The following is an 18,373-nucleotide window of genomic DNA, read 5'->3' on the forward strand; positions in this document are numbered from 1 at the left end:
ACGGGGGGGGGGGGGGGGAAGGGCCTCACGCCTCAAGCATCCTCAGCAAACATTCGGCACGAAGAAAGGGAAGGTCGGGCTCGGAGGCGGCCGCGAGGGCGGAGGGCTGGGCGGCGGCGGCGACGACGGGGGCGGCGGGGATGACGGCGGCGGCGTGCGCGGCGGCGGCCTCGGAGCCGGTGCTGGCATCGATGCGACGGCTTGACCACGGCTTGGGAACGGCCCGCGCGCGCTGCTGCAGCCAATCCCGCGCCGCCTCGCCGCCCGCCGCCGCCTCGACCGGCGGCGGCAGGAGGCCCTCGCTCTCGGCTGACAGTCCGAGCTTCTCGGGTGGCGACGGCGGGGATGGAGTAGGCGGCGGAGGGACTGAAGGCGGCGGAGGGGCCGGAGGCGGCGGCGGCGCGGGAGGAGGCGCCATCGCTGGCGGCGCGCGCCAAGGCTGCTTGTCTTGGCCGCTCCCGGTCTTGTGCCGCTTGCCCACCGGCTTGGCCTTCGGCGTTGGCCGCGCCGCCGCGCCGCCGCCGCCCGCCTCGGCCTGGTTTGACACCTGCCTCAGCGGGGAGCGAAGAGCGGCGGCCGGCGCCTGTGTGGGATGCGGGGGCGGGTGGCGTGGAGTGGAGCACGGGAGGTGGAGTGGAGAGGTGGAGCGCGGAAGCGGCGTGTGTACAGCGACCCCGCCCGCTCGTCCCGCCTGACGGGCACAAAGGCACCGCCACACACACACCGGGAGGGAGCCGCACCTGGGCGCGAAGTGGCACCGGCGGTGCAGGCTGGGTGGCGGGGGAGGGAGGCCTGGCCGCCGCGCCGCCCTCATGCTCTCGCTTCCGCCGCCGCCCCCCACGCAGCGCCGGATTGTCGGCGGCAAAATCGAGCCAGTCGTTGGAGTCCTCGCACATCGGCGCCAGCTTGTCGAACTTGGGGTCGGGGAACTCCTTGAAAACGAAGTGGAGGCGCTCTCGGTCGTCGCTCGAGTACGCGCTTACGGCATGCCAATCCCGACCGTCTCGGAGCCAGGCCTCTCTAGGCCGGCCACGGGGCCGCGAGGCGCCCCTCGCGTCTTGAACCGGATGCATACACCTGCGAGCGCGACGAGGAGACGCGACCGCGCCGCGAGGGAGGAGCCGCCGCGTTCAAACTTCGGCAGGTTTTCTTTTTTGAGAGCCGAACGCCCCGGATGTGTGTGTGTGTGTGTACGTGTGCGTGCGTGCGTGTGTACGTGTGCGTGTGCGTGTGTGTGTGTGTGTGTGTGTGTGTGTGTGTGTGTGTGTGTGTGTGTGTGTGTGTGTGTGTGTGATTTCTTGTGTGTGTAGGTTATTTATCCGACAACGCGAGGAGAGGAACCGACAAACCCAACCCACCGTGAGGGGGGAACTGTGACTCAATCGTCACCTAACTATTACGTTCCGCGCGCGCGCCGAACGAGCGTTTGTCGGACCCTCGCGCTTCTAGGCGCCAGAGTCCTGTTCTCGTCTGCCCCACCCTCCCTCCCTGGCAGACGATTGTGTTGTGTTTGTGTTGTGTGTGAGTGTCGGGCCTTATTTGGGCGCCGACGACGCTCGGGGTCGTCTGGCAACGGCACCGGGAGCTCGAGACGCAGCTCTCGGGGCCAGCCAACCCAGGAGTCGATTTTAGGACCAATCTCAATGCTGAGGGAGGGTGTAGAGGATGTAGAGTGTAGAGCGCTGTAGAGCTGTAGAGATGTAGAGCGCTCTGGAGCGCTGTAGAGCTGTAGAGCTCTACATCGGCTGCGGGACGAACTGCCTCCGTTGTAGAGCCATGTAGAGCGCGATTTTGTTGTAGAGGCTCTACAGCCAAACCGCCGGGAAGGCAGTGACTCAAAGAGGTCGAGTCGCACTAATGGGGTGTCTCCGAGCTTACTGGAGCTCTGATGGACGGCCCTGACTATCCCTGACACACAGAGAGTCACTCTGACGGCACACAACACCCTATATCTGCGTCATGACCAGCCTGCCATGCGTCGCCGGTGCCGCATTTGTCGCTGTGCTTCTTTAGCAGGCGGTGGACTGTCGGCTGCGAGGACGGTCGCATTTGCGCGAGGCGAGGTGAGCATTTAGACGCGTTGCATGCGCCATGACTCGCGCCAGCGCGTGCGGGAGCTCCTGGCTGAGCGTTGAGTCCAGGCGAGTTGTGCTGGCCACGATCGCTACGCCGAGCCGAGCTGACGTGCTGAGGCGCCGGCCAGTCGCAGCCGCGAGGCATGCCACAGCAGCAGAGGCACCTGCCACCCATTGGGCGGGCAGACAGAAGGCCAGGGCAGCACTGGCAAGTGCAACGCGCCTCATGTCGGAGAGCGACCGTTCCTCGTTCGCGCCGCTTATGATGTAGAGTTTGTTGTAGAGATTTCACGTTGTAGAGCGCCTCTACATCGCTCTACAACGGAGGCGCATCGTCACGCGCCGGATGTAGAGCTCTACAGCTCTACATTGCTCTACAGCGCTCCAGAGCGCTCTACATCTCTACAGCTCTACAGCGCTCTACACTCTACATCCTCTACACCCTCCCTCAGTCTCAATGACAATCAACATCAGCATGAACAACGGGGACTCGGACGCGATGGATAATCGATCCGTCCGAGTAGTAGTTTTTCTAGCAGTCCTCTGTGCGTGTAGAGTAAAGACCTCAGAATGAGTAGCCCATAATATCTCTCCCCAGTTGCCGCACATTCCAGGCGCGCGTGCAAAAGCGGGTCTCAGACCTGCACGATCCGCTGTTCTCACAAGAACACGGGTGGCACATCTTGAAGACGGATAGCCACTTTGGGGCCCGTAGCGTCGCCCACTGCGCGCCCCTGGCCACCCCACAGTGATGCCTGTGGCGGTGTACCGCATGTCATGGGAGAGGAGCATCTTTGCGACGAGCCCGCTGCCAGTCCAAGGAGGGGCAAAGGAGGTGTTGTCGACGGCACACGTGCCGTCGAGCTTGGCGTTGCGGCACTCCAGCATAGCCTACATACGAGCAAACACATGAAAATGGCCCCTCTCCAGACCCACCCAGAAGCCTTGCGCACCCACCGTTGGGCACAGCACTCGACGCCAAAGGGGCAGTTGTCGCTGCTCTCCGGCGCTCGTGAGCAGCCGATTGAGCAGCAGCCGAGTGGAAGGTGTGTTGGAGTGGAAGGTGATCGTCGGCGACAAAGTTGCATGTTCAAAGACTTGGGGTGCACGAAGCGGTTCAGCACCAAAAATGCGCCTGTATGTGCACATATGACCCACCATGCATTCGCCGCGTCTCTCTCTCTCTGAAGCGGGAGCAGCAGTTTTGAGAGAAGCTCGGAGACGCAATTTCAGGTGTTCGCCGCCGCGCCGTGTCCATTTTGAGCTAGCTATCCAGATATGCTGGCTGCCACGCTCACGGCGGCTCTCGGCTTCTCGCCGGGCGTGACGCGCCTGCCGAACGGCTTCGCCGGTGCGCCGCGAGCCCGACCACAGCACAGACGCGCCATCGCGCCACCACTGCGGCCGGCGAGGCCGCATCTGCGCGTGCGCCGCGATGCAAAACGCAATTTGATGCAGCATCTCCCCTTCGCCACGCCCGCGCGAGCCCGCACTTGGGTCCCAGCCCGCCGCCTGGCGCGCGGACGCTGCACCACCGCCAGCCTGCCGGAAACCGAGTCCTCGCACAGCCCAGCCGCACCCGCGCTGACGCCGCCCGCTCTGCCGCTGCAGGCACGGCACTTTCGCAGCACGCGTTGACGCCCGTGGCGTCGCGCTCAGCAGCCTCGTCCGGCCTCGAGTCGGTCCTGGCGCCGCTGCTCGAGCAGCAGCAGCAGCAGCAGCAGCAGCAGCAGCGCCGGTGAGCCCCGCGAGCCCTGATCTCCCTGCGCAGCGCCACCGCCAGCCCAGCCCTCACGCGCGCGCCGCGCGCTAGTCGCCCAGTCTGCGCCATTGCCAGCGCGCGGCGCCGTCGCTCCAATATTCACCGGCGCCTCTCCCTCCGTCGACGCGCGGCTCACATCAACCTCCCTCGGCTGCCTGCAGTGCGCTGCGCGCGCCGTCGGCCGCCATGGTGGCGACGGGCGGCATGGGAGGGGGGCTCTTCACGCAGTCCAACCCGGAGGACCGGAGGGTGGTGCCGGACGAGCCGGGCGACCGTCAGATCTTCAAGGTCGTGTACGTGGTCCTCGAGTCGCAGTACCAGTCGTCGCTCAGCACGGCGTGCAAGCGGATCAACGCAGGGCAGGAGAAGGTTGCCGTCGAGTGCTCGGGCTACATCCTCGAGGAGCTGCGCGACCCGGCCAACTTTGAGCAGTTCAAGAAGGACGTGGCCGACGCCAACATCTTCATCGGCTCGCTCATCTTTGTGCAGGCGCACGCCACCCGCGCGCACGGGTCCAAACGACGCCGCCGCCGCCGGCCCTCCGAGGCCGCGCCGCCACCCGCCTCACGCGCCGCCTCGCGCCGCGCCCGCCGCAGGAGCTCGCCGACAAGGTGGTGGAGGCCGTCGAGCCGTACCGCGAGACGATGGACGCGGTCTGCGTTTTCCCGTCGATGCCGGCGGTGATGCGCCTCAACAAGATTGGCTCCTTCACGATGGCGTCGATGGGCCAGTCCAAGAACGTGATGCTGGACTTCATGAAGAAGAACAAGCCGAGCGGCACCTCGTTCCAGGACGGCATGCTGAAGCTGGTGCGCACGCTGCCCAAGGTGCTCAAGTTCCTCCCCGGCGACAAGGCCAAGGACGCGCGCTCCTTCATGATGTCGCTGCAGTACTGGCTCGGCGGCTCGCCCGAGAACATCGAGGCGCTGCTGCTCAACCTGGCGAGCACATACGTCTTCGAGTCCGACCTGCTCACCGGCGAGGTGGTGGAGCCGCCGACCGTCATCCCCGACCAGGGCATCTGGCACCCGGTCGCGCCGCGCGTCTTCGAGACCAACGAGGAGTACATCCAGTGGCTGCGCAACGAGCACGCGCCGACCATCGGCGTCGACCCGAACAAGGCGCCCGTGATCGGCGTCGTGCTGCAAAAGTCGCACATCAACACCAAGGACGACGCGCACTACGTCGCGCTCATCATGGAGATCGAGGCCAACGGCGGCCTCGTGCTGCCCATCTACACCGGCTCGCTCGACTTCTCCAAGCCGATCGAGGACTACTTCTTCCTCAACGGCCGCTCTGTCGTCGACACGACGATCAACCTGACCGGCTTCGCGCTCGTCGGCGGGCCGGCGACGCAGGACCACCCCAAGGCCATCGCGACGCTCAAGAAGCTGAACCGGCCGTACCTCTGCGCCGTCCCCGCCACCTTCCAGACCTTCGAGGAGTGGAAGGACTCGGAGCTCGGCCTGCACCCGGTGCAGGTTGCGCTGCAGGTTGCGCTGCCCGAGCTCGACGGCGCCATCGAGCCCATCATCTTCGCGGGCCGCGACGGCGTCACGGGCCGCTCGATCCCGCAGTCGGACCGCATCGAGACGCTCGCCAAGCGCGCGATCAAGTGGTCCAACCTCTCGGCCAAGAAGAACGCCGACAAGAAGGTGGCCATCACCGTCTTCTCGTTCCCGCCCGACAAAGGCAACGTCGGCACCGCCGCGTACCTGAACGTGTTCGGTTCCATCTTCGAGGCGCTCAAGACGATGAAGGCGGAGGGGTACGACCTCGGCGCCGAGCTCCCCACCGACGTCGAGGGGCTCGTCGACGCTGTCCTCCACGACAAGGAGGCGTCTATGGCGTCGCCGACGCTCAACGTCGCATACTCCATGTCGGTCGCCGAGTACAAGGAGCTGACGCCGTACGCAGAGGACCTCGAGGAGAACTGGGGCCCGCCCCCGGGCCAGCTCAACACGGACGGCCAGAACCTGCTCGTGTACGGCGTCCGCTTCGGCAACGTCTTCATCGGCGTCCAGCCCTCGTTTGGGTACGAGGGCGACCCGATGCGGCTGCTGTACGCCAAGTCGGCCTCGCCGCACCACGGCTTTGCCGCCTACTACACCTACATCGAGAAGGTGCTGGAGGCGGACGCGGTGCTGCACTTTGGCACGCACGGCTCGCTCGAGTTCATGCCCGGCAAGCAGGTCGGCATGTCGGGCGGCTGCTACCCCGACCGCCTCATCCAGTCGACGCCCAACCTCTACTACTACGCGGCCAACAACCCGTCCGAGGCCACCATCGCCAAGCGGCGCTCGTACGCCAACACAATCTCGTACCTGACGCCGCCGGCCGAGAACGCGGGCCTCTACAAGGGCCTCAAGGAGGTGGGCGAGCTCATCTCCTCCTACCAGGGCCTGCGCGAGAGCCGCGGCGCCTCGATCGTCAACTCGATCGTCGCCACCGCGCGGACGTGCAACCTCGACAAGGACGTCGACCTGCCGTCGGAGGACTTTGACACGGCGGAGCTCACCCTCGACGAGCGCGACATCATCGTCGGCAAGGTGTACTCCAAGATCATGGAGATCGAGTCGCGCCTGCTGCCGTGCGGCCTACACACCGTCGGCGTGCCGCCCACCGCCGAGGAGGCGATCGCGACGCTCGTCAACATCGCCTCCATCGACCGGCCCGAGGACGAGATCGACGGCCTGCCGCGCATCCTCGCGCGGTCGGTCGGGCGCGACATCGAGGACATCTACCGCTCCGCCAACGCCGGCAACCTCGACGACAACCTCCTCAGCGAGAACATCAAGGAGGCCATCCGCGCCGCCGTGCGCGCTTCGGTCGAGCGCTCGACCGACGCGGCTGGCCGCGTGACCGAGGTGAACCCGATGATGGCGTCGCTCGGCGCGGTGCTGGGCGGCGGCTCGCCGATGCTGTCCGCGCTCAAGAAGCAGGGCTTCGACAAGGTGCAGGACCCAGACCTCGAGAAGCTCTTCGGCTACCTCGAGTTCTGCCTCAAGCAGGTGGTCGCGGACAACGAGATGGGCGCCCTCATCGAGGGCCTGAACGGCGAGTACACGCTGCCGGGCCCGGGCGGCGACCCGATCCGCAACCCGCTCGTGCTGCCGACGGGCAAGAACATGCACGCGCTCGACCCGCAGGCCATCCCCACCATCGCCGCCTGCGACTGCGCCAAGGTGATGGTGGACCGGCTGCTCGAGCGGCAGGTTGCCGAGGAGGGAGAGTACCCCGAGTCGATCGCCTTTGTGCTCTGGGGCACGGACAACATCAAGACGTACGGCGAGTCGCTGGCGCAGGTGCTGTGGATGGTCGGCGTGCGCCCGCTGCCCGACTCCCTCGGCCGCGTCAACCAGATCGAGGCCATCCCGCTCGAGGAGCTCGGCCGGCCGCGCGTGGACGTCGTCGTGACGTGCTCCGGCGTCTTCCGCGACCTCTTCATCAACCAGATGAACCTGCTCGACCGCGCGGTCAAGCTGGTGGCCGAGCTGGACGAGCCGCTCGACCAGAACTTCGTGCGCAAGCACGCGCTCGAGCAGGCGGAGGAGTTTGGCGTCTCTGTGCGCGACGCGGCGACGCGCGTCTTCTCCAACGCGGCCGGCTCCTACTCGGCCAACGTGGGGCTCGCCATCGAGAATGGCGGCTGGGAGGGCGAGCAGCAGCTGCAGGAGCAGTTCACCTCGCGCAAGGGCTTCGCCTTCAACGCCGACCGGCCGGGCATCCTCGACGACAAGGCGGACATGTTCAAGTCGAGCCTCAAGAAGGTTGACGTCACCTTCCAGAACCTCGACTCGTCCGAGATCTCGCTGACGGACGTCTCGCACTACTTCGACTCGGACCCGACCAAGGTGGTCGGCTCGCTGCGCACCGACGGCAAGAAGCCGTCCTCGTTCGTCGCCGACACGACCACCGCCAACGGCCAGGTGCGCACGCTCTCGGAGACGGTCCGCCTCGACGCGCGCACCAAGCTGCTCAACCCCAAGTTTTACGAGGGCATGCTCAAGTCGGGCTACGAGGGCACGCGCGAGATCACCAAGCGCCTGCGCAACACGATGGGCTGGTCCGCCACCGCGGGCGCCGTCGACAACTTTGTCTACGAGGACGCGAACGACGTCTTCATCGCCGACGAGGAGATGCAGAAGCGGCTGCTCGAGACCAACCCGAACGCCTTCCGCGACATGGTGACGACCTTCCTCGAGGCCAACGGCCGCGGCTACTGGGAGACGTCCGAGGAGAACCTCGACCGCCTGCGCCAGCTGTACGCCGAGGTGGACGACAAGATCGAGGGCTTGTAGCGGCGCCGCCGCTGCGTAGCGTAGGGAAGGGGGGGGCGGGGGGAGAGCAGGCCGTCTCCCCGCCCCGCCCCGCCGCCGCTGCCGCGCGGGCGCGCGGAGCCAGAGCCCGGGCTCCGCCGAGCGCCTCGTGCAGGCACCCACACGGCTGGAGAGAGGCGAGTTCTCTCGCCGAACCGTATACGATGGACCGGTCGCGATGCAACAACCTCTTTAAGTGTTTTGTGTCTCTGTCCCCTCTCTTAGCATTGTGGTATCAGTAGAGCCGTGCTTTTGATGTAACGCCATTCCATGCTGGTGTTTAAATTCATGTTTTCCAAACAACAAACCCCCAGTAGCTTTTCTCTCCCGGGAGAGAAGTAGAGCCACCGGCACCGGGCGCGAAGGGGGCCTTTTTTGCGTTTGACACACCTTTAGGATGCATTGCGCAACTACAGAGCTGCTGCTACAGGGAGAGAATCAGTCTGTGGGCCCGAGTGTGGACTGGTGGTTGTTATTGTTTGCCTTTTAGGTATGTAAAGAGACGGTGAGTGCAGTCGCGATGGGATAGGGGACTAGGTCCAGCCCTGGGTGAGCCGGGTTGTGACATTTGGCGATTCCGCGGCTTACTGGGTCCCTGAGCCGCTCCCCGTGTGCGATTATTGTGGCCCAGGCATGGTACTGATAGTAAACGGGTCAGAACCGGCCAAACACAGGCTACAGCCCCACACACGCGCCCGCCATAGCTCCTGGAGAGCATGCGCGAGTGACGCGCTACAAGCCGCGAGAGTGGCATCAGAGGCAGGAACGACGTGCTCTTGCTGCACCTTGCAGCTGCACCGAGTGTGCTCGCAGTGTATGCCACGGCCGCCGCCTGCGGCATTGCTCTCGTGCAGCTAAGGCGACGCAGGTCCATCAGCAGGGCTCATCCAATGCGAGCACACATTGTGCTTAGCCGCGGGCAGGTGGCAGTGCACAGCCGCACACCGGCTGTGGCGGCTCGAATGCCCCCGGCAGTGCTGCTAGTCATCAACTTGCGTATTAGGGCCGCAGCAGACTGCTGCTGTGGCAGCAGCAGCAGCCTGCTGCTGCCTGATTCAGTCAAGCCAGCGGTGCAGCGAGGCGTGCAGAATTCGCGCGGTTTGGTACCTCCTGAGGCTGAGCGCGTTCAGACTCGGTGACCGGAGTTGGATGGTCCGATGGAGCTCGGCGAGCTCCATCGGACCATCCATGGCCGGACGGCGGAGCGTGAGGTGGCGAGCGGAGAGATGTACCGCAAGACCAAAAAAACACGGATCTGACGCGATGTCCCAAAACGTCAGATCTGGCTCACCCAGGGCTGGACCTAGTCAGGGAGGTGGACGTGTCCGAGGGGGGAACGCGGTTTTACATGAGCAGCCACCTCTAGAGTCACCTTCTCTCGTGTTGAGGGCCGTCGATCCACTCGTGAGCCGTACTGCTACGCATATGCGAGGAGGCCCATATGCTTCTCGGGGGCGGTTAGGTAAGGGGGAGGGGGTTAGGTAGGGGGGGGGGGAGGGGGGGGTTAAGGGGGGTAGGGGTAAGAGGGTTAGGGGGTTAGTGTGGTTAGGGGGTTAGGGGGATCGGCCGAAGGTGGATGCAGAAGAGACAGACTTGTGATACGTAAGACATTTGTTGTCGCCTCAGGCGCTACTTGGCTCGGGCAAGACACCGAAATACGCGACGTCTTGTCGACGCACTATGGATCGCGGGCGCGTACTTACATAACATGGCTGATCTGTGCATTCTGGGCGACTACATATGCGTGGCAGTACGGCTGGATCGTCGAGTTTGGCTTGTGCATTGGCCTGGGCGTCACGGCTGACGCACCGGGACCAATAACAGCCGCTGACGCGAGCCGCAGGGCAAAGTCCAAGAAGGCTCCGACCCCTCCTGCTGTTGATGGCTGTTTCATAGAGAGGCGACAACAGTCAGGCCACAACGAGACTGGACACCCACTTGGAAGAGGCAAGTTATCGCAGGGGATGGTCGTGGTGGCACACTGGAGCGAGACAAGACACAATCAGACACGACATGCGCGGAGTGTCCTCATGTCATGTGCGTCTGCGAGGCCGCGCGCGAAGTACAGTGGGGAACCCTTACGAGTTACGTGCGATCTGTCGGATTTATCCATTTTGCGTGTACTTGTAGTGTTGTAAGGACGTGCTGCACTTGTAGTGTTGTAAGGACGTGCTGCTCTGAGAACCAGACGTCTCGAACACAGAGAGCCCGGGCCCTTTCGGAGTCGCGCACGCACAGGACACCACGAGAAACATAGACCACCATGCCACCAGTCCCCGTCGACGCGCGGGCGAGCGGGATGGGGCCCGGCCCGCTTGCTCGGCGCACGTTAGCTACGCCGTGGGCTCAGGCCCCCGTTCTCACACCGACGCCGCTCGCTCAGGCCTCGCCGAACTCGAACTTGAACTCGTGGCCCTCCTGCCTCCTCCTTCGAGGCCCACTTTGCGCCCGCGATCGTGAAATCGAAAGAGCCTTGCCATTCGCCTTGAGCTCCTTGGAGAGGTACTTCACGAACTTCTTGTAGCTGCGTGGGCGGCAGGAGCAGCGCGACGGGAGGTGAATTGCACGTGTGGGGGGCGTGTGCGGGTGTGTGCGGGCGGTGTGGAGGCGTGGAAAGCGGGAGGATCACTTCTTCCCGTTCTTCGTGATGGGGGGCGGCTTGCTCATATTCTTCTCTGCGCGGCGCGTCTGCGCGACAAACGCTGTGTACAGCCATGCTTGGCGCGGGGTGTCGGAAACGAGCCGTGGCGGGGTGTGCGATGCCGCGCCGCGCCGACGGCAGGCGGGGGCGCAGGGGTGCGGGAGCGCGCGGGGGTCACGCTTCAGAGACATTAGGTGCGCACCTTTTATTTTTTGAGCCGCTGGGAACCCTGTAGCCTGTTCATGCCAATCCTCCGACTGTTGACTTGTACTCGAGTACGTCGTGCCCGTCTCACGACTGGCACACCTTAAGGCTGGCACATGGACACGCCTCAGCGCGGCACTGATCTCGAACTTTAACAACATTTCTTGTGTTTTCACGAACGAACGAACCATGTGGTCAGGAAACGAATGTGTGGCCAAATGTGCTCTCTGTCTGTTATCTGCCAACAGTCGCTTCCCAATTTCCTCGCTTCCCGACTTCCAGTGCGATAAAAAGGGAATGCGCCTACGGGTGGACCCCCCCCCCCCCACACACACAGCGCTCACAACTCACAAAACTCCACCGTTCACACTGGCCAGTTAGTGAGTTATTTAGGAAGGTGAAGAGCAGCCAGGTTCGGACTGGACACCAGCGCGGTATGGATGGACGCAAGACAGGCGATGACGGCACGCTGGAGCGACACACTCACACAGACAGACACAGACACACACAAACAAAGACACACACACACACAAGACACTGACTGGCCGTGCGTGCCCCAGTGTCGTCGTATCGTGCGATAAAGAGAATTTCACAAACAACAAATCTCCCTCGCACAGCACTGGGCAAGGGAATGGCGCGCACTGGCACTAACACAGGTACCACCACGGGAGCCGCCTAAGTAAGTAAGCACTCCAGCGATTGGCTAGAGCCTAGACGAGCGGCCTACCTCCACGGGGCTGTTGGCGCAGGGGGAGGTGTCAATCACGCTCCCGGGACGCCGGAGAGATCGGGTTGGTCTCCCCCGCCTTCAGCCCTGACTGACCCGACGGGGACGCCACCACCCTCGCCCAGGGATCTACAATGCTGTCTTAAGGTCCGACCTGTGGGCTCTGCCTGCGCTCGGCACCGGGCACCGCCTCGGTATACAAAATGCGCCTGCGGGCGGACCCTCACAGATCACAGATCACTCCAGCGATAAAGAAAGAGAGACGTGTCTCTGGCGCGAACTCGCGGCGGGCGCTCCCAACCTCGTTCGCTGCCCCACGCACACGGCCGCGCCCTTCGCCCCACGGCGGATGGACGTTAGTCCCGAAGGGCGCCGCACCGCTGCCCCCAAGGCAAAGAAGGGGCGGACGAGGTACCTCCGCGTCTCTGGCCCTGACCAGGCCTCGCTGGACGGCGGCATTGACAGTGCAGAGGAGGTTGGAGCGCAGCCACCTGGCTGGTCTCTTGGGCGGCTGTCGCTTATGGCGGCAGTCGCCGCGCAAGCGGCGATCCTCATCCTCGCCACGATGGCAGCTGTGCAAGCCTTCCTCGCCTCGCCTCCTCCGCGGCCGCGGCCGCCTCCGCCGTCGCCGTCTCTGCCTCCCCCACCGCCTCCGCTGCCCCCACCACCCCCAAGGCCGCCACCGTCGCCGCCGCCAACGCCCTGGCGGCTGGGAGACGCTCGAAAGAGGCTCGCCATCCTCTCGGTGAAAATGCTGCCTCGCCGGCAGCGAGCCGATGTCGTCCAACAGATCCTAGAAGGGAAGCGACCGAGGCGAACGCTCTCTTAGACTCTAGATCGCGGCCCACACACGATGTGTCGACATGTCTACGCAGCGCCTTTTACGCCGGATGCGGATGCGCCCCCTCGCCAGCCTCACGCCCCGCCGTCAACCGGTCCAGGAGTGAGCGGGGCGTCGCGTCGCTGATTGATATTGGCGACGTGATTGAAGTCTTTGAGGGCGCGTTCGCCTCCGGCGGTGCCAAGGCCGCCAGCTGCCTTCGCGCCCCGTTTGATCACAGGTCCACACACTCTCGTACGTCCGGACTGCCTTAGGCCACCCTCTCGCTCGTGGACCGCGCCCCTTTTGCACTCGCGACCAAGGCAGCACTAAACGCGACGGGGCGCGCCTCAGAGATTGGCATCAACGCCCACGTGCAGGTTGGGTGCGGCATCTCATACTCTAGCGCAGAGAAGCCGGCGGTGGACATTGTGGGGGTCGAGGGCTGCGAGCACGGCTTGTGTGGCCCCGACGACTCGAGAACAAGCAGCGCCCGCCGCTTCCACCCATGGTCCGACCTCAAACGGCACTGCTGGGTGCACGGCTCGCTCTGGTGGCTCCGCCACTGGGCCGGGGCCTTCCTCGCCGACAAGATGCTGCGCGCAGTGCCGTTCCCTGACCTGAGCGCGTCCGACGGCGCGCCAGTGAGCAGGGATCGCCTCTTCGCGTGGCTGCAAAAGGACATGCGCTGGTGCATCGCTCGCCTCCCAGAGTGCGACGCCGACGTCATCAACGCGCCAAACACATTTGCCGCTCTCGGCAGCAGCAGTGGAACTGAGGAGCTGACCGACGCCGCCAAGCTGGAGCGCAGCAGCTCTTCGCACCACCCTAGGCGGTGTTCCATCTCTTACCCACGTCGCCTCCCTCACAGGAGCTCAAAGAGGCCTTCAACCTCTTCGACATCGACTCGTCCGGCTCGATCGACATCAAGGAGCTGCACGCAGCGATGCGCTCTCTTGGGGCATCGGAGGAGTCTGCCGAGGTGTCGCCGAGTCATCGCTGCCCACCCCCTCTCTCTCTTGGAGCCACGGCCTGCACTGATTCCGCTGTACTGGTGCGTGCCAGAGCTCGCTGGAGTCGTTTGACAAGGACCACTCCGGCAAGATTGAGTTTGAGGAGTTTTGCGTCATTGCGGCGCCGCTGTACAAGTCGTCACACGCCTCTCTTCGCGCCGCCTTTGACTTTTTCGACGCCGACGCTTCGGCGTGCCCCCCCCCCCCCCCCGCTATGCCGGCCCCCTGACCCTGCAAGCCACGCTGCGCGTAGGGCCACATCGACATCAAGGAGCTGGAGACGGTCCTCACCAAGCTGCAAATCGACAGGCATGGCACCAAGGTGGAAACCGTCTTCAACGAGGCGGACACTAACGACGACCGTAAGGTGACATTCGACGAATTCGTCGTGATGTTCGTGTCTCAGAAAAAGGCCGGAGCCGCAGCGTGAACACGGGGCGGCCATACAGCCTCTAGCCATATGTCTCCCGGGGAGAGATATCGAGATGGGAAAGGGAGGCAAGTCGAGACACAGGAGAGACACACACTGACGGGTCCGGTGTGTGTGCTGGATAGAGACCGTGGCCGCAGCCCGCAGGCCCCCAGGCGCAACGCCCCCCCCACAGACTCGACGACTCTCTCGAGAGACTGCACCCGCCACCGGCACCGCCCCAGAGAGGACGCGCGAGGGACGCGCTCCCGGCACGGAGCACAGGCACGGAAGTCAGAAAAGAGTGTTCAAATTCTTTTTTGCAGACAAAGAACCCTGCACAAAGATCGCACGGGCGGGATCTAGAACTCGGAAGCCAGAAGTGCAGAGACCCGGCTCTCCCGGGTCCCGCTCCCGGCCTCCCCGCGGTCCCCCGGGGACGCGGTGGCCGGTGCGAGATATATGTGTCAGAGATGAACGATCACATCTTTCGGGTGCGCCTACAAACGGTGCGCACAAATAACTTTATATCGACACGGACACGACACCGGGGAAACAGAGGAACAGTTTACAGAAGGCTCGAGACCGCAATCGCCACACAGAAGCCGCGGCCCTGGCTGCGGGCCTCCCCGCTGCGCGGAGGCCCGCAGTATCTGCCCCGGCATCGCTCGCGGAACCTCCGCGTCGCAACGCCCGGGCTGGGGAGCAGCCAATTACGCGTCGACCGCCCCGCCGAGCCGCCCCGCACCCACTGCCGCCCTCCCCACGGGCGCCGCACCACTGCACTGCAAGAGTCACTCGCGAAATGTAACCGGTGTGCGCCGCCGGCGCCGCCAGCTGCGACGGCCGCCTGCGCCGCGCCGCACTGTAGAAGTGGGGCAGGTCGCCGCCCCACGGACCGCAAAGAGCGCGTTTACCTTTGCTCCGAGAGCATGGTCGCCCGAGACCTGAGCCTGGCGCCGCCAGGGCCTTCCACGCGGCCCGCAGAGTCGCGCGACGAGCGCTCGTCGAGGCTCGAACGCTCGAGGCTCGACTTGCGCGCCACCGACTCGCGCCACGCGTCGCGCCACGCCTCGGCCTCGGTCATGTCGTCGCCTGCAGAGGGGCAGAGGGCAGGGGGGGCCTCGCGCGCCCAGCCCGGAGGGGAGGCGCGGCCAGCGGTGCAGCGGTGCCTGCAGTGGGGTCTCTGGAGGTGTGCGGGCTGGAGGGGGGAGCCGTGCGGGGCGTCGCGTCTGCCTGCAAGCCGCGGGCGGAGCCGTGCTGCGAACTGCGGCGGCCAGAAGCGGTAGGCAGTGGCGTACACGAGCAGCGAGAGGAGGAGCCAGACGGGCGGGTAGACGAAGCCGGCGCTGATGTAGCCCGAGAGGAGGATGTTCAGAGTGTAGTTGACGGGCTCGGTGAAGAGGTCGCCGCGCGTGCCGTCGACAGAGGAGAAGGGGAGGACAAAGTAGCCGAGCAGCCGGACGATGGTGCCGACTTGGAGGAGGATCCAGAGGTTCGGCAGCAGGCGGTGGTCGAGGTAGAGCACCTTGAACGCCTCCAGCGCGCGCAGCACGCCGTACAGCCCAAACACGGGGATGATCAGGTGCCTGATGCCCACGCGCGGCGTGAGCAGCGCGCCAGTCGGCACGTTGATGAAGAGCGCCACCGCCGCCGCCGACCGCGCCCAGAGCGGGTTGTCTCGGTAGAGGATGGCGCCCAGCCCGAGGCACAGCTCCACGAAGGAGAAGAAGCCGTGCACCGCCACCACCGTCGGTGTGTGCGTCCACGGCTGTGTCGCAGACCACGTCGAGGCGGTCATCTTGCGGTGCGCGCGGCTGACGACGGTCCTCTCGACGAGGTACGTCTTCACCCACGAGAAGGTGGAGAGGAGGAACAGGGAGACCGCGAGCGTCCCGTTGAGCGGGTGCTCAACAAAGTCGTACTGCGTCTCGTAGTGGTTTGGAAACTCGGCGAGCCGCGCAAGGCCCTCCTTGACGAGCGCGACCGGGTCCTGGGGCGGGGGAGCGGCCGGGCTCGGGCGGGGAGGCGGCAGGCAGCGAAGGAGCGGGAAGGTAGCAGCCGCACAATGCGCCCCGGTGGCGCACGAAGAGGGCTGGCCAGCAGCCACTGCGGTGGCTGTGGGACTGAGGGGCGACACTGCGGTGGATGCCGGCGGCGCACCTCGAGTGCACAGACGGCGATCGTCGAGCAGACGACGAGGACCGTGTCGAGCTGGAAGTGGGTGAGAGGCATTCCCTTTATTGAGTGGCCGTGAACGGGGGCGGGGCGGCAGCCAGGCCGGCTTCCCTTGGGCGAGGAAAGCAGATTTTGGTTTGGTTAGACTAAACTTAGTCCGAGCGAGCCATCACGGCGAGGTCGGCCGAGAAAGATATACTTTTTCTTCTTTTTTTAAAAGACGAGCACTTTTGTTTGTTCTTTGTTGTGGTGGTGTGTGTGTGTGTGTTGTGCGTTGTGTGTTGCGTGTTGTGCGGCGGGCGGTGGGCGCAATGCGGGTGGGGGGGTGGGGGGGGCACTCGGCCCAGAAGCAAATAAATAAATAAATAAAAACGGACACCTCTCTACTGTGAGACGGGTAAAAAGGAACAGGCCCCCGCCCTTGCGATCTTTGTGCAGGGTTCTTTGTGGGTGTGGTCGGCGACTAGCCGGGGTCGTCCTCCCGGTGGGGGACTAGCACTAGCCGTCTTCCACATGGTCCCTCGGGTCCCTGCTGCTCCTAATCTCTTCGTACATCCTCCTGCTGATCTCCGCAAAGTCCTGCTCCCTCCCTCGTCTCGCCCTGCGCGTCTGCTCCGCCTCACCGTCTTCTGCCCTGCGTCGTCTGGCGACGGGTCCTTACACAAGGAATCTTCCTCCGCCACATTGGAGGGAGGACGGGCACATTGGCTCCCACAACCACATTCGGCTTCGGCAGCGCGAAGGAGGAGCACGTTACGCATCTTGCAGGCAACGCTGCGAAATCCTCGTCCGTGCCCTCGCGAGGGCACGGACACGCCGAAGAGAACCGCCGGGGTTAGGGCGAGGCAGCACCCATGGACAATGACACTGGAAGGAGCCGCGGTACCCAAAAATACCCTCGCGGCTTACGCTGCAGACAAAAAGGCAATGCCAGAGAGAAACGTCGCATCGGTCAAGTCCAGCAAAACAAGGAGGGAGCGTTCTTACCCCTACAGAATGCGAGCGGGGTGAAGGCAGCACTAAACTGCTGGAATGAGTCTGTGAGAGGGCATCGGCGCCACGCGTGTTTGAAAGGACTTCGGAAAGTGAGCCAAGCCGTGCTCGCAAGATGCTATGGTTTGTTGATGGCGATGAATGAGAAGAACCAATTGCCTGCGCGTCCCCCGGCGAATGTCGAAGTGAAGGCGTCGGTGCAGGCCTTTGAGGACGCTTTGAGCCAGGTTGGGACTGGCGTGGCGGCCCCTGACACGCTCTGCAGCTTCTTGCACAAGCCGGATTTTGGTGTGACCGCTGAGACCATGGCTCTGGCAACCACCTATGCTATGCGCGATATAAACGCGACTACGGACGCGGGCTCGTGTCATCAAGCCGTCGCAGGTACGCTCGCCGCCCTGGCTGTCAAGAACGTGGACCTCTTGTCCTCCGCGCCGGAGCGCCCGGCCCCACCGCCGCCGTCTTCGGGCGACGCGCGCAAGATGGGGCACCACCTCGGCGAATACCACCTCAGCGGACACCACCTCGGCGGAAACGTCGTCCAGCACCCCAGCAACTGCGCGCCCGGCGGATACCACCACGGCGGAAACCAGCACCCCAGCAACTGCGCGCCCTTCGTCGGATACGCCGTCTCTCCCATGTCCACGCTGCACTGTCACCCGCAGTCCTACTACCCGTACCAGCCGCCCAACCGCTGGAACCAGCTTCTCAACTACGGGCACCAGACCCACTGCATGTACTACCCGCACCAGCCGCACCAGCAGCCCAGCTACGGGCACCAGACCTACAACTACCCGCACCAGCCCAACTCGTCCTGGTATCAGCCGCGTCCGAGCGCACCGCCTGCTGGCTATCGCTGGCCGGCATAGCCATGTTAGTCAGCACGAGCAGCTGGTGTGCTTTAACACACGGCAGCACGGTAAGACCACACAGCGAATCAGTGAGATACATGACAACTGTGCGATCCGTCGTGTGTCGGCGCGGTGGACCGGTGTTCAGGTGGGCTGTCAAGGTCTCACTTTCACGGTCAAAACACAAGGGGATCTCTCTTTGCTGGTCGCGGGTGGCTCCTTGGTGATGGTGTCGTGGTCCGACATAAGTACAGGATACGTATAAAGAAGCCGGTGGGTGGGTGGGTCACAGACACGAGATGCTAGGGTGCCACAGCGGCCAGCGGGGTTGACTACTCCAAAGCCGTAGCACACGCTACCAGCGCGGCCTTGCAGTCAAAC

At 64.4% G+C, this 18,373-nt stretch overlaps 5 protein-coding genes across 5 annotated transcripts in view; 3 read left to right on the plus strand and 2 right to left on the minus strand.

The window, feature by feature from the left end:
* EMIHUDRAFT_98349 (hypothetical protein) overlaps positions 1 to 2,303 on the minus strand; it is a gene marked incomplete at both ends in the record, with an annotated part of 13,534 nt that extends 11,231 nt beyond the window's left edge. The window contains 4 exons of the mRNA XM_005787676.1: positions 482 to 583; positions 741 to 932; positions 1,001 to 1,077; positions 2,240 to 2,303. Coding sequence (XP_005787733.1) covers positions 482 to 583; positions 741 to 932; positions 1,001 to 1,077; positions 2,240 to 2,303 — 435 coding nt within the window. The remainder of the gene's footprint in view (positions 1 to 481; positions 584 to 740; positions 933 to 1,000; positions 1,078 to 2,239) is intronic.
* Positions 2,304 to 4,041: 1,738 nt separating this feature from the next.
* On the plus strand, positions 4,042 to 8,138 carry EMIHUDRAFT_309350 (magnesium chelatase H subunit; the record flags this gene model as incomplete). Its single annotated transcript, XM_005787677.1, has 2 exons — positions 4,042 to 4,320; positions 4,434 to 8,138. The coding sequence occupies 2 exons, from the start codon at positions 4,042 to 4,044 to the stop codon at positions 8,136 to 8,138; spliced, it is 3,984 nt and encodes a 1,327-aa protein (XP_005787734.1).
* A 4,110-nt stretch (positions 8,139 to 12,248) lies between these two features.
* EMIHUDRAFT_98351 (hypothetical protein) lies at positions 12,249 to 13,991 on the plus strand (the record flags this gene model as incomplete). Its single annotated transcript, XM_005787678.1, has 4 exons — positions 12,249 to 12,473; positions 12,824 to 13,192; positions 13,420 to 13,530; positions 13,815 to 13,991. 4 exons carry the CDS (start codon positions 12,249 to 12,251, stop codon positions 13,989 to 13,991), a joined length of 882 nt encoding a protein of 293 aa, XP_005787735.1.
* A 449-nt stretch (positions 13,992 to 14,440) lies between these two features.
* On the minus strand, positions 14,441 to 16,282 carry EMIHUDRAFT_433769 (hypothetical protein). Its single transcript, XM_005787679.1, has 3 exons — positions 16,134 to 16,282; positions 15,207 to 15,963; positions 14,441 to 15,065 (listed from the first exon to the last, which is right to left on the minus strand). The coding sequence occupies exons 1-3, from the start codon at positions 16,203 to 16,205 to the stop codon at positions 14,884 to 14,886; spliced, it is 1,011 nt and encodes a 336-aa protein (XP_005787736.1). The 5' UTR covers positions 16,206 to 16,282; the 3' UTR covers positions 14,441 to 14,883.
* Positions 16,283 to 17,272: 990 nt separating this feature from the next.
* On the plus strand, positions 17,273 to 18,010 carry EMIHUDRAFT_98353 (hypothetical protein; the record flags this gene model as incomplete). The annotated part of the gene is made up of 1 exon (XM_005787680.1): positions 17,273 to 18,010. One exon carries the CDS (start codon positions 17,273 to 17,275, stop codon positions 18,008 to 18,010), a length of 738 nt encoding a protein of 245 aa, XP_005787737.1.
* Between the last annotated feature and the right edge of the window lie 363 nt (positions 18,011 to 18,373).

The sequence above is a fragment of the Emiliania huxleyi genome (genome assembly GCF_000372725.1).
Source record: "Emiliania huxleyi CCMP1516 chromosome Unknown EMIHUscaffold_14, whole genome shotgun sequence".
Classification (NCBI taxonomy): domain Eukaryota; phylum Haptophyta; order Isochrysidales; family Noelaerhabdaceae; genus Emiliania; species Emiliania huxleyi.